Here is a 13,639-nt window from a genome sequence, read left to right as displayed (position 1 = left end):
GACTCGATCCCGGGACTCCAGGATCATGACCCGAGCCGAAGGCAGTCACTTAACCAACTGAGCCACCCAGGCGCCCCGGGGTGCCCCACTCTTAAGTGTGTTTTAAATGTCTTGAAATTGGGCGCCTGGGTGGCTCAGTTGGTTAAGCGACTGCCTTCGGCTCAGGTCATGATCCTGGAGTCCCGGGATCAAGTCCCACATCGGGCTCCCTGCTTGGCAAGGAGTCTGCTTCTCCCTCTGACCTTCCTCCTTCTCATGCTCTCTGTCTCTCATTCTCTCTCTCTCTCAAATAAATAAATAAAATCTTTAATTAAAAAAAAATAAATGTCTTGAAATTGACTTCACAGAAAATGTCACCCCCCCTCACCTCCCAACCACCTGCCCCAGCAGTGGTCTGCAGCCCACCTGTGCACCAGTGTTTTGGGGGGGCAGGTCTGCCCCCTGCCCTCGTCTGTCTGACCATGGGATTTCCTGGGGGGCTCTTTCTGATCCTGCACATCATTGGGCTTGGTGACAGGGATGGGGTCCCAGTTCCCTCTGTTGGTGTTTGAGACTCCCCACACACATACATCATGTCCCGCCTACCCTCCAGGTGACCTTGATGCACCCTCTTGGCGGGGGGGGGGGCAATTTGGAATGATCTTTCTGTAAGGAGGGACCTGCCTTTCCAGGTGTTGGATACTCTCCAGCAACTTTGGTCAAATGAACATGGAGTTGGGACAGCGTGGATAGCAAGGTCAAGGCAACCAGATAAAGAAATCCTGAAGCCACTTCAGGAGATGCAGGAACTCACCTGCAAGTGAATTAATTCAGTGAGGCGAAGTGCATGCAAAAAATGCTCTGCCTGGGACCCATCCATAGGACCCCGTGACATCCACCAGTGGTAGTGTTTCAAGCCAGTGCATGAGATTGAAGGATGGTAGGAGACAATCTTGCCAATAATCATTATTTGGAGTATTAATTTTACTATGAGAAATACTCAGTGTTTCATGTTGAGCCAAAACCTTCATCACTAAACATCTCTCCCTGCCCCTGGGTGCCGGGGCTGGAAGGATCACTGTGTTCCTACTGTGCCTTGGGCCATCTGGGGAAGGCGACCTGGTCCTGGGCTCTACCTGCAGGGAGTGCAGAGGTGGACACTTGGTGGACCACATTGAGAATCCAAGGAAAGAAAGCATCGATATTTCCCCCAGAAAAGGGCACATGCAGGGAGTTATCCATAGCCCAATTTTGTGCACAATTCATGATATTTCTTTTTTTTTTTTTAAGATTTTATTTATTTATTTGACAGAGAGAGACACAATGAGAGAGGGAACCCAAGCAGGGGGAGTGGGAGAGGGAGAAGCAGGCTTCCTGCAGAGCAGGGAGCCCGATGCGGGGCTCGATCCCAGGACCCTGGGATCATGACCTGAGCCGAAGGCAGACGCTCAACGACTGAGCCACCCAGGTGCCCCCAATTCATGATGTTTCTAAGCCACCTCATGCTCAAGGTGGTTAGGGGGTCCCTAAGGAGTTGGGTCCATCTGTAAACATATATTGAGACCCTGCTATGTAGCAGGCACCAAATCTATAAATAGTTCTTTTTTTTTAAAGATTTTTTATTTATTTATTTGAGAGAGAGAATGAGAGAGAGAGCACATGAGAGGGGGGAGGGTCAGAGGGAGAAGCAGACTCCCTGCCGAGCAGGGAGCCCGACGACGTGGGACTCAATCCCAGGACTCCAGGATCATGACCTGAGCCGAAGGCAGTCGCTTAACCAACTGAGCCACCCAGGCGCCCTATAAATAGTTCTTAACAGATGTAATGAAGGGGAAAGTGTAGTAACAACAGAAAAACAATAGTAATGGTAGCCAACATTATTTGAGCACTTATTATGTACCAAGCATGGCTTGAAACTATTTGTGTGAACGTGTTCATTTAATTCTTTTCTTTTTAAAAGATTTTATTTATTTATTTGACAGAAAGAGAGAGAGAGCACAAGTTGGGGGGAGCAGGAGAGGGAGAAGCCAGGGAGCCCAATGTGGGGCTCAATCCCAGGACGCTGGGATCATGACCTGAGCCCAAGGCAGATGCTTAACCAACTGAGCCACCCAGGCATCCCTCATTTAATTCTTATAGCTACCTTGTGAATTAAGTCCTTTTTTATCCTGATTTTATGGATGAGGAAGCTGAGGCTCAGAGAACATAAGTAACTTGCCCAAGGTCACACAGCGTTCAAACTGGGCTGCTTAGCTCCAAAGGCCGAGGCATTATGCTGCTGCCCATGGAGATACAGAGAGAGTTTGAGATGGGTGGAGGGGAAGGGGGATGAGGGAGGAGCTTTGGGGTAGACCAGCACATGCACCTTCCACTCTGCACACTGAGTCAGGAGCCCCACCTGGTTTCTGAGGATGGGTCAGTATATCCACTGGGAGCACATTCACCCTGCAGGCCTTGCCTAATGCCACAACACTCTGTCTCCTCTCCCTTCCAGGAGCTGGAGAAGCTCGGGCTTGGTGACAGCGTGGACCTGCATGTGTATGAGATTCCGGTCGAGTACCAGACGGTCCAGAGGCTCATCCCTGCCCTGTGGGAGAAGCACAGCCCACAGGTGAGTGGGGCGAAGGCAGGTGCTCCCTCATCAGGACCTGCAGGTGGGCACTCCACACGGATGATTTGTTTGGCTTTGTCCTGCTTCAGCCAGTGCCATGGCCTTGTCCCCCAAAGGGCCACACTTTCCTGCGTTACCCGTGGGTGTGAGGCAGGAGAGCAAACATCTGGGACCTCCCAGAAGCTGGCTCTATCTCACTGGACAGTCAGTGTCAGTTGTGACATGTTTAGTTATATGTGACCATCAGAACACACCTTAACTCAGCTTAAGCACAAACGTTTGTACGCTTCAGGTATAGCTTGATCCAGGCACTCCTCCAGTGCTATCAGCATTCCCTCTTGGCCACTCAGCTTTGCTCTGCACTTTGCTTTTGCTTTGGCAAAGATAGATGACTGCTGACTGATACCCTCCCAACTCAGCCCCTCAGCAGAACAATTTTCCTTTTGATAATTTCCCAGAGTCCATGGCTGATTCTCACTGGTGCACTTGGGTCCCATGCCAGTCCCTGAGCCAAGCACTATGGCTGGGGATTGGAGGAAGGAAGACATGCTCTGATTTGTGAGGCCTGGGTCACATGCCTACTTTGGTGGCCAGGGAGTGGCATCACCTCTCTCCAAACTTCCTGGAAGGGGAAGGGGGATTTGGGGGTTCCCCAAAGGGAAAATGAGAATGCGAGGGAACAGGCTATTGCCAGATATGGTGGAATGGAGGCCAGACAAGCTGGAGCCACACTGTCCCACCAGATGATCCGCGTGGCCCTGCCAAAACAATGGGCTTAGAGAGCTCCAGGGGGTCAGGAGTGAAAGCTGCCTGGGAAGTTCTCGGGGGTTGGCGTCTCTGATGAGTGAGGTACTGGTCACCTGTGGGGGCCCCACCCAGCTTCCCACGCTAGCCCGCTCTTGCGGATTTCCCAGGGCCGACCCGTGGAAACTTCCTTCCTCGCGAGCCCTTCTGTCTAGTCTCAAGTGGAATTTGTGCCGTTGTAGAGGGGGACCTGGAAGGTTAGTGAGACGTGACTGAAGGCTCTGTCAGAGGGCATTTTCTTCTGCTTTGTGCGTGCCGTCGGGCCTTTAACAAAAATACCTTAAAGCATGAACATGTTTTTCACAATTTCTACACCATAGAGAATCACCCCTGCTTAGTTACCTGGCACCACGATTATGGCTATCACTCACGCACGTATCCGCACACGCGTGCGGTTGAAGCAATCCGCGGGGCTCCTGCGGAATTGCAGAAATGCATTCTCACATTCCCGGAGGCTGCTAGTCCGCAATCCGGGCGTCAGAGCGGCACCCCCTCCCGCCGGGGCGCGGGGCATCGCTGGTCTCCTCCAGCTCCTGCGGGCTCCACGCGTTCCTTGGCTGGTGGCCGGGTCACTCCGGTGTCTGTGGTCACATGGACTTCTCCACCTGTCTCTGTCTTTCCTTCATGTGTCTCTGAAGGACACGCGTCAGTGGATTTGGGGGCCACCCAGAGAGTGCAGGGGGATCGCATCACGCGATCCTTTACTTAATCACATCTGTAAAAGACCCTTTTTCCAAATAAGATCTCAGTCACGGTTTCCAGGCAGTGGACAGGGGTGGTTTTGTTTGTTTGTTTTTTGCTTTTTGGGGCGGTTTTTTTTGTTGTTGTTTTGCTTTTGTTTTTTGGGGTTTTTTTGTTTTTTGGTTTTTTTTTTGGTATGAGGGGAATATCACCATTCAGCTCATTATACTACAGCTGCTGCTTTGTTTTCACATTCCCCAATATTCAGTTTTTGGAGTGCCAGATAACACAGTACCAGATGTGGGGCACCCAGTTAGTGAATGTGTGAACTTTGTACCTCCAAAGAGTTTGATTTTCCAGCAGTGTGGCCCTCTAGACCTTATCATGCCATTTCGTAGGACCCTTTAAATTTTCCACCAGGCACATTTTTATTTATTTTATTTTTTATTATTATTATTTTTTTTTTTTAAAGATTTTATTTATTTATTTGACAGAGAGAGACACAGTGAGAGCAGGATCACAAGCAGGGGGAGGGGGAGAGGGAGAAGTAGGCCTCCCACGGAGCAGGGAGCCCGATGCGGGGCTCGATCCCAGGACCCTGGGATCATGACCTGAGCCGAAGGCAGACGCTTAACGACTGAGCCACCCAGGCGCCCCTTTTTTATTATTTTTTAAAAGATTTTATTTATTTATTTGAGAGAGAGAGTGAGAGAGAGAGAGAGCACAAGAGGGAGGAGTGGGAGAGGGAGAAGCAGACTCCCTGCTGAGCAGGGAGCCCAATGCGGGACTCGATCCAGGGACTCCAGGATCACGACCAGGTGCTCCTGGGTGAAATAAATTTTAATAATATTTTCAGTGTGATCCTGTGTATCTAAAATATTATCATCTCTGGGCGCCTGGGTGCCTCAGTCAGTTAAGCGTCTGCCTTCAGCTCAGGTCATGATCCCTGGGTCCTAGGATCGAGCCCCACCTTAGTGGGGAGCCTGCTTCTCCCTCTCCCTCTACCCTTTCCCCCACTTGTGTGTGCTCTCTCTCTCTCTTTCTCTCCTGCTCACTCTCTCTCTCAAATAAATAAATAAAATCTTAAAAAAATAAAATATTATCATCTCGACACATAATCAACCTTAAAAAAGGTATTAATGAGACATTTTACATTCTTTTTTTTTTTGAGTGCCCAGCCTCCAAAATCTGATGTGTGTTCCTCACTGACTACACATCTCAATTCATACCAGCCACAATTTAAGTGATCACTAGCCATGTGCACCCCCTGCTCCCCCCCACCCCCGTTGTATGGGACAGCATGCTCCTCAGCCCATATTTTAAATGTTTACATATATAAATATTTACATTTGCAATGCCCTTTCTGTGTGTAAGCATATACACAAATAATTAATGGTTGAAATTCAACTGTATTCAGTGCAGTGCCCTGCCTTTTGTAAATATTTTATCATGAGAATTTTATTACCTAAGTCATTAAAAATTCTCCCTTACGTTATTTTTTTTTCATTTTTAAAAATTTAAATTCAATTAGCCAACTTGCAGTACTTCATTAGTTTCAGATGTAGTGTTCGATAACTTATCTCTCTTACGTTGTTTTAACAGCTGGGCAATTTTTAGTAATGAATGTAACTGTTCTCCTATTATTGAGCCTGCCGGTGTTTTCATGGTTTTTTTTTTTTTTCCTCATTTTTAGAAAAAACACTGAAGTGATCACTGACAGATTATTGCCTCTTTGATCATAGGTTAGATTCATGGAGGTTATACCTTGTCTTTTGTATTTGGCAATATGTTTTGAAGATCCTCCCTTATAGAACTGCTTTTGGGGGGGGGTGCCTGGGAGACTCAGTCGATTAGGCGTCTGCCTTCAGCTCAGGTCGTGACTCCAGGGTCCTGGGATCGAGTCCCACATCAGGCTCCCTGCTCAGCAGAAGTCTGTTTCTCCCTCTCCCTCTGCCCCTCCCCCCCACTCATGCTCTCCCTCTCTCCCTCTCTCTCTCTCTCCCCCCTCTCTGTTTCAAATAAATAAATAAAATCTTAAAAAAAAAAAAAAAAAGAACTGCGTTTAGCATGTTAACAGCTGTGTAGTAGCTCCTGATTTATTTAGCCAATCCCCTGCTAATGGCTAATGAGGTGGTTTCTGGAATTTGCTTGCATAAATGCAGCTGCAATGGACCTCCTAGCATTTTGCACATCCTGGCATGTTTCCTGGGCAGACCTTTCTGTGGGGTGACTGGATAGTCTGTTCCCACAGCAAGGGCCAGAAACGATGTGACCCCGGGCAGAGCACCGGGGAGGATGCTGTCCTCTCCTTGGCCTGGGTGGGTGGGTGGGGAGGAAACCGCAGTCTCATGGGCAAACCTGTTTAAGCCCTGCACGTCTGTCTGCAGCTCGTGGTGCATGTGGGGGTGTCGGGCATGGCGACCACGGTCACGCTGGAGAAGTGCGGGCATAACAAGGGCTACAAGGGGCTGGACAACTGTCGCTTCTGCCCCGGCTCCCAGTGCTGCGTGGAGGACGGCCCGGAAAGCATTGACTCCATCATTGACATGGACGCTGTCTGTAAGAGGGTCACTACGCTGGGCTTGGACGTGTCGGTGACCATCTCACAAGATGCCGGCAGGTAGGGCACCTGGGGGTATGCACGAGTCGTGGCTTCCCTCGTCCACCTGCCCAGGCTAGTGGCGGGCAAGCCAAGCGTGTTGACTTTGGCCTCTGTGGGCTGAGCACTCACTATTCACGAGGCCTGGAGCTAAGTATATGCTCGGAACAGGTCCCACTGATTCTGCTTCCAGGACTCATGATGTACGGGTCTGCCCACTTGTCCCCACCCAGGCCCTGGTGTCTGCCACCTGGATGCTGCCCCAGCCACCTCCCTGGTGGTCCTCCTGCCCCCTCTACCCCGGCCCTGACAGTGCTCCCCCTCTATGCCATGGGTTTCTGTGTTAGTTTTCTGTGACTGTTATAACAAAAACCATCAACTTGGTCGCTTAGGACAACAAAAGTTCACGCTGTCCAGTTCTGGAGGCTAGAAGTCCAAAACCAAGGTGTTGGCAACATTCGCTCCTTCTGGAGGCCCTGAGGGAGAATCAGTTCCTTGCCTCTCTCCCGGGTTTTGGTGGCTGTTGGTAACCCTTGGGGTTCCTTGGCTTGTGGCTGCATCACCCCAATCTCTGCCTCCATCTCCCCATGGCCTTCTTCCCTGTGTGCGTGTTCACATGGCCTTCTTATGAGGACTCCAGTCGTTGGATTTAGGACCCACCCTAGTCCAGTATGATTTCATCTTGGCTAATTATATCGGCAAAACCCCTATATCCAAATAAGGTCGCATTTTGAGGTTCCGAGTAAACATCAATTTGGGGAAGAAACTCTAGCCTATTACAAGTCTTTTATACATTTAAATCAGATGGTGTCCTTTCCTTGCTTAATCCCTCCTGCAGCTCCCACTGCAGCTAGAATAAAATCCCAACCTATCTCCACCATCCACAGGTGGTGTGTGGTCTGGTCCCTGCCACCCCTTGCCCCTCATCTGCCTTCGCTCTTCCTGCCCCTACTGCATGCCAGCCCCACCAACCAGCCTCCTCTGGTTGCTCCAACACACCACACTCACTCTAGCCTCAGGGCCTTTGCACATGCTGTGGCCCCTGCTCAGAACTCACCTCCCTCGGATAAGGCATCTTTCAGGCCTTAGTTCCAACATGTTGCCTCCTTGGGGGGCCTCTGCAACCCCCTAGACCAAGCTGTGTCCTCTCTGTTCTATGTCTTGTCAGCACCAGTGTCTCCATTTCTCAGTACTCTGTACACTTCTCCAGCCCAAAGTCGGCGGTGACAGACTCAGTAGACTGAATGGAATAACCAAATTTGCCATCATTCTGTTTTTAAAACTAATTCCAGGGGTGCCCAGGTGGCTCAGTCGGTTAAGCATCTGCCTTCGGCTCAGGTCATGATCCCGGGGTCCTGGGATTGAGCCCCACATCAGGCTCCCTGCTGGGTGGGGAGTCTGATTCTCCTTCTCCCCCCCGCTCATGCTGTCTCTCTCTCGTGCTATCTCTCTCTCTCTGTCAAATAAATAAATAAAATATTTTTTAAAAATAAAACTAATTCTAAATTGCACAGATAATTCTAGAATATCTTCTCATATGCTCCCATCGTGAAAAATTCTCTTGCCTTCTCTCCTTCTCCTTAGCGATCCCTCTGTTAAATCTGCGACTTAGTTGTAAAACCTCCTACACCTTTCCATAGACAGTTAACTCTTGAACAACATGGAGGGTAGGGGTGCTGACCGCCCCCCTGCATAACTGAAAATTGTGTAACATTTGACTCCCCACCCCCCAAATTTAATAGCCCACTGTTGACCAGAAACTTACTGATAACATAAACAGTTGATTAACACACATTTTGTATATGTATTATATACTGTATTCTTACAATAAAGTCAGCTAGAGAAAAGAAAATGTTATTATGAAAATCATAAGGAGGGGCGCCTGGCCAGCTCAGTCAGTGGAGTGTGCGACTCTTGATCTTGGGGCTGTGGGTTTGAGCCCCACATTGGGTGTAGAGCTTACATTAAAAAAAAAAAATCATAAGGGGGCACCTGGGTGGCTCAGTCGGTTGAGTGTCTGCCTTCGGCTCAGGTCATGATCCCAGGGTCCTGGGATCGAGCCCCGCATCGGGCTCCCTGCTCCGCGGGAAGCCTGCTTCTCCCTCTCCCACTCCCCCTACTTGTGTTCCCTCTCTCGCTGTGTCTCTCTCTGTCAAATAAATAAATAAAATCTTAAAAAAAAAAATCATAAGGAAATGAAAGCAGCCCACGTATCCACTGGCTGATGAATTAATAAGAAGATGTGAGATACACACACACACGTATACATGTACACACACAGAGAGAGGAATATTACTCAGCCATCAAAAAGAATGAAATCTTGCCATTTGCAACAACGTGAACGGAACTAGAGACTGTTATGCTAAGTGAAATAAGTCAGAGAAAGAAAACTCCCTATGATTTCATTCATGTGTGGAATTTAAGAAACAGAACAAATGAGCAAAGGAAAAAAGAGAGAAAACAAGAAACAGATTCTTTATTTGTTTGACAGAGAGAGAGAGCACAAGCAGGGGGAGCGGCAGGTAGAGGGAGAAGCAGGCTTCCCGCTGAGCAGGGAGCTGGCTACGGGGCTCGATCCCAGGACCCCGGGATCATGACCTGAGCCAAAGGCAGATGCCTAACCGACTGAGCCACCCAGGCGCCCCACCAAGAGACAGATTCTTAACTGTAGAGGACAAACTGTGGGTTACCAGGGGGAGGTGGTGGGTGGGGGAAATAGGTGATGGGGATGAAGGAGGGCACTTGTCATGCTGAGCAGCAGGTGATGTATGGACGTGTTGAATCACTATATTGTACACCTGAAACTAATAGAACACTGTAGGGGCTCCTGGGTGGCTCAGTCAGTTAAGCCTCTGCCTTGGGCTCAGGTCATGATCCTGGGGTCCTGGGATCGAGCCCCGCATCGGGCTCCCTGCTCGACGGGAAGCCTGCTTCTCCCTCTCCCTCTCCCCACTGCTGATGCTCTCTTTCGCTCTCTCTCTCAAATAAATAATTAAAAAAATAATAGAACACTATATATGAACTAACTGGAATTAAACTGGAACAAACTGGAATTAAAAAACACTTGAAGAAAACTATAAGGAAGAGAAAATATATTTATAATACTGTATTATATTTGGTGAAAACAATCCTTGTATGAGTATACCCTTGCAGTTCAAATACACGTTGTTCAGGGTCAGGTGCCTACAGAGCACTTGGTGTGCTGATTTAGGATTTTGTCCTATTTAGCTTTGCTCTCACGTGGACGGGGTTACACAATGTGCCTTTTCCTGAGCGCCCTCTTCCTCGATTTCACCTGCGGGCACACAACACGGGTCTTGGTGAATTCTCCGGTTCCCAATGGATCCACTGCATGCCTTGCAAATGGCTGCATAGTATTCATTCCATTGTGTGGCTGTTTCCATTTAGGAAGCCACTCCTCTGTCTGTGGACAGTCATGTTGTGTCACAGCCCGTTCGTTCTGCTGTAACAATATACCACTGACCAGGCAGCTTATAAGCAACACAAAGTGATTGCTCACAATTTTGGAGGTGGGGAAGTTCAAGATCATGGCACCAGCCTGGTCAGGTTCTGATGAAGGCCTCCCTCCAGGTTGCAGACTGCTGACTTCTTGCTGCATCCTCATGTGGCAGGAGGAGGAAGAAAGTTTTCTGGGGTCTCCTTTATAAGGGGTACTCACCCCCTTTGTGAGGACTCTCACTTCCCAAGGGCCCCACCTCTTAATACCAACACATTGGGAGTTAGGGCTTCAACACTGAGTTTGAGGAGAGACATTCAGACCCTAGCAGGTTGCTTCTTACTCTACTTTTATACTTAACAGTGCAGCGAACACCTTCTTCATCTTTCTTGTGCCCTCACGCAGATGGCTTCTGAAGGCAGATTCTCAAAACCGGCAAGAACATGTCATCAAGTCCAGGCATTTGTAATATTCCTAGCCTGCCAAATTCTCCCCCTGGGGCAATTGGCATTCCTGCTAGCCGTATCTCACTGCCTCCTTCCTCACATACACACCAGCACTTGGAGTTATCAGGTTTTTTTCATTTTTGCCAACCTGGGGGGTGGGAGGGAGAAGCAGTATTCCATCTTGTAGATTTCTGGCGAGGTTGGGGGTCTTACAGCAGATCTGGATGGAGGCTGTCCTGTTAGTCTATGTATTGACTCTCTGACCCCATTTTGGTCTCCCCTCCTGCCCCCAACGCCCTGAAACTTAGGTACCTCTGTGACTTCACCTACTACACCTCGCTGTACCAGAGTCATGGCCGCTCAGCCTTTGTTCACGTGCCTCCACTGGGCAAACCCTACAACGCAGACCAGCTGGGCAGGGCGCTGCGGGCCATCATCGAGGAGATGCTGGATGTCCTGGAGCAGTCAGATGGCAAAATCAACTGTCGCCACAAACACTGAGAGCCTCTCGGGCCTCCCAAGACCTCGTCCCACTAGGGACCCCAGGAGGGACGTCCGCCCTCTGGGGGCCTGGCCAAGGAGGATAAGCCTGTCAGCTGGGGATCGGATTTGGATCAATATTCCAACGTACACACTTCCTCTCCCTTCTTCTCCACAAAAGGGCTGGTCGCTTTGAAGAAGGTGGCTGAAGATTTTTTTTCTCGATTTCCCTTTGCATCTGGGGACACAGCCACAATGGCTGGGAAGCTGGTGGGTCCCGATCTCCACAGGGAATCCTGGTCAAGTGGATCTCTGCTCTTGATCCCACAGCTGGGGCCACCTGCTCACCTGCTTTTCTAAGTCTCTGGTGAAGGGATTCCAGTGTTCCCTCTGTCCATGACTGGTTTTTCCCCAACTTAAAAACTCCTTGAAGAGTCTTTGCCCTGATCCATGTCCCAGCAGCTGGGACAGCCCTGGAAAGGGCTGCCTTGGGGTATGGCAGAGGCTTTTTTCCCTTCTCTTTCTTATTCTCTTTTTCAAAAACAATAGTGCTAGTTTGGGCACAGAGGAATTTATATTCCCTTTGGTTAAAACGCGGGCTTTCACCGACGACAAAGTGTCTTCTTTTTCCTGGGATGTGGCCCCTTCTTGCCTCTTTCTCTGAAAATGGGACCCACATCTTTGTGTCGGAGCTGACATCGGGTTCCGTTTCCTCAGGGCGGGCAGGGCCCTTGGCCAGGCCCTGGGCGGGTGGGAGCTGCTGCCCCAGCTGGTTAAAAAGGTGGGCTGACCCTTTCGACACCAGAGCCGTGAGCTGTACCCGTGGGGACTCTGGAGCAGGGGTAGGAAAACAGCCCTTGTCATTTTGACTTGCACGTGACTTTTTTTTTTTTTTTTAATATGTAAAAATCTGTAGCAGCTGCAAACCCACCCCACATCTGGCCTGGATTTTTGCAGTCTTGGTGCTGGGGACCAGCTTCTTGTTCTCCTTAAGTTGGGGGGGTGGTGCCCAGAATGGGGCCCGGGGGCTGGAGTTTGCTGATCTCCATGTGTGCTGACGTGTTTGAGCAGGAGGTGCTGAAGCAGCCCGTGGGCTTTTGTGTAGATGGTTCTGGAGACAGAGTAAATTTTGATCTCACACCCTGGCAACTTTGAACTTAGCGGCCACGGAGGAGAGTAACCTCACCCAGGAGGCCACTGAATTCAGCTGGACCTTGATACCCGCCAGAGGAAAAGAATGACAGCAGCTGTGAAGCCAGCTGAGGCAAACACACATTTTGGAAGTGTTCTCCTGCTTGGGGGAGAAGATGGGGGTTTTATCATTTCCCTAAGTGTGAGGTGGACTGGAGTCTGATGCCAGGTTGGATCACGTCGGTGTTACCCAGCACGCAGTTCTTTCTAAAACAGAAGAGATTTTTGTTTTGTTTCATTTTCTCAAACATTCCCCTTCTTTGCCTCTTGTTCTGCTGGCCAGGGGAGTTTCTCTTCTCTGCTGAGCTGCTGTGTCGCTTGAGAACCGGGTTGATAGGTCTCTGAGTTAAATGCATTTTCTGGGTCCTGGGTTTTCTCCGGAGGGGAAAATGGCTCCAGGTGGGTGACTCGGGGCCGGCACTTGGCAGTGGGCGTGGCCTGTGGCTGGCAGGTTCAACTGATCGGGACTCTGCCCCTCTCTCCATGTCAGCCTGCCTTCTGCCAGAAATGCCCTGCTCACGTCCCCAGTCCGAGATTGCCGTCTCCTGAGAAATCTGCCGTGTGGGATTCCATAAGCAGAAATTGTGACTCTTCTGAATGTGGGGAACTCAAGCCTCGGGGGTCTCCCCAGAGGTCTTATTGAGAACGTTAGGCTTCATCTAGCTCTGATCCCCAAAGGTCTGATCTTCAGGGGTGTGAAGGAGGAAATGAATTCAGGCAAGATGGGGAGGGAAAGGGGGAGGGGGACCTGGAGATGAGCCAGGTCTGCGCTTAGCTGGGTACCCACTGGAACCCGGACACACCATCCCCAAACTCCACATTTTCATCTTTCCTTTGTCTTCATTTTGCCTCTCTGTTTAAAGCACCATGTGATTCAGAGATATAGAGGTATAACTTATTGTCCGATCATTGTTGAGTGTATGCATGTCATTTTTGTGTTCCTGCAAAGGTTTTGGATTTTCTCATCAAGTCAAGCCAGAATCCTGTCCTTGTCCACGATGCAGAGCATTTTGCACGTTTTATTCAATCAGACAGCCATTAAACATTTCACCCACTTCCCGCCAGCTTTTTTTACTTTTATTTTCTAGTTTAAAAATGGTTTTCTTTTGGGCAAACTCATCTGTTCTCTCCATGGTGTGTCTGTCTGCATTTGTTGGGTGTCGGACTGAAATGTCCTCCTGTGAGAAAGGAGAACCAAGGCCCATTCTTGCTCCCTTGTCATTTGCAGAGTCTCAGGTGGAGGGGGGCACACAGAGCGGGGCCGAGGGACGGGTCTGTGAAGTAGGTGTGGCTTGGCGGGGTGTGGAGGGGAGAGACGCCAATGGGGGGAGGGGTGAGCAGGTGTTCAGGGTAGAAGGATGGGCAGTGGGATGTGGTGGGAAGGTTGCTGG

The 13,639-nt window shown here is 49.7% G+C and overlaps 1 protein-coding gene across 6 annotated transcripts in view; it reads left to right on the top strand.

Moving 5' to 3' along the window:
* Nucleotides 1–13,306, top strand: part of PGPEP1 (pyroglutamyl-peptidase I) — a 30,313-nt gene extending 17,007 nt beyond the window's left edge. For 5 of the 6 annotated variants that reach the window (XM_034996713.1, XM_034996714.1, XM_034996717.1 and 2 more), the window contains 3 exons: nucleotides 2,474–2,590; nucleotides 6,463–6,695; nucleotides 10,886–13,306. In XM_034996713.1, the coding sequence (XP_034852604.1) occupies nucleotides 2,474–2,590; nucleotides 6,463–6,695; nucleotides 10,886–11,078 (543 nt within the window). In that variant the 3' untranslated portion in view covers nucleotides 11,079–13,306. Of the gene's footprint in view, nucleotides 1–2,473; nucleotides 2,634–6,462; nucleotides 6,696–10,885 lie in introns of those variants that run through there. The other variant, XM_034996718.1, reaches the window with a different exon arrangement.
* Nucleotides 13,307–13,639: the final 333 nt, after the last annotated feature.

Source organism: Mirounga leonina, unplaced genomic scaffold (genome assembly GCF_011800145.1).
Source record: "Mirounga leonina isolate KUSES-001 unplaced genomic scaffold, KU_Mleo_1.0 Mir_94, whole genome shotgun sequence".
Lineage (NCBI taxonomy): Eukaryota > Metazoa > Chordata > Mammalia > Carnivora > Phocidae > Mirounga > Mirounga leonina.
The sequence above is the reverse complement of the archived record's forward strand: the minus strand, read 5'-3'. Positions and strand labels throughout refer to the sequence as shown.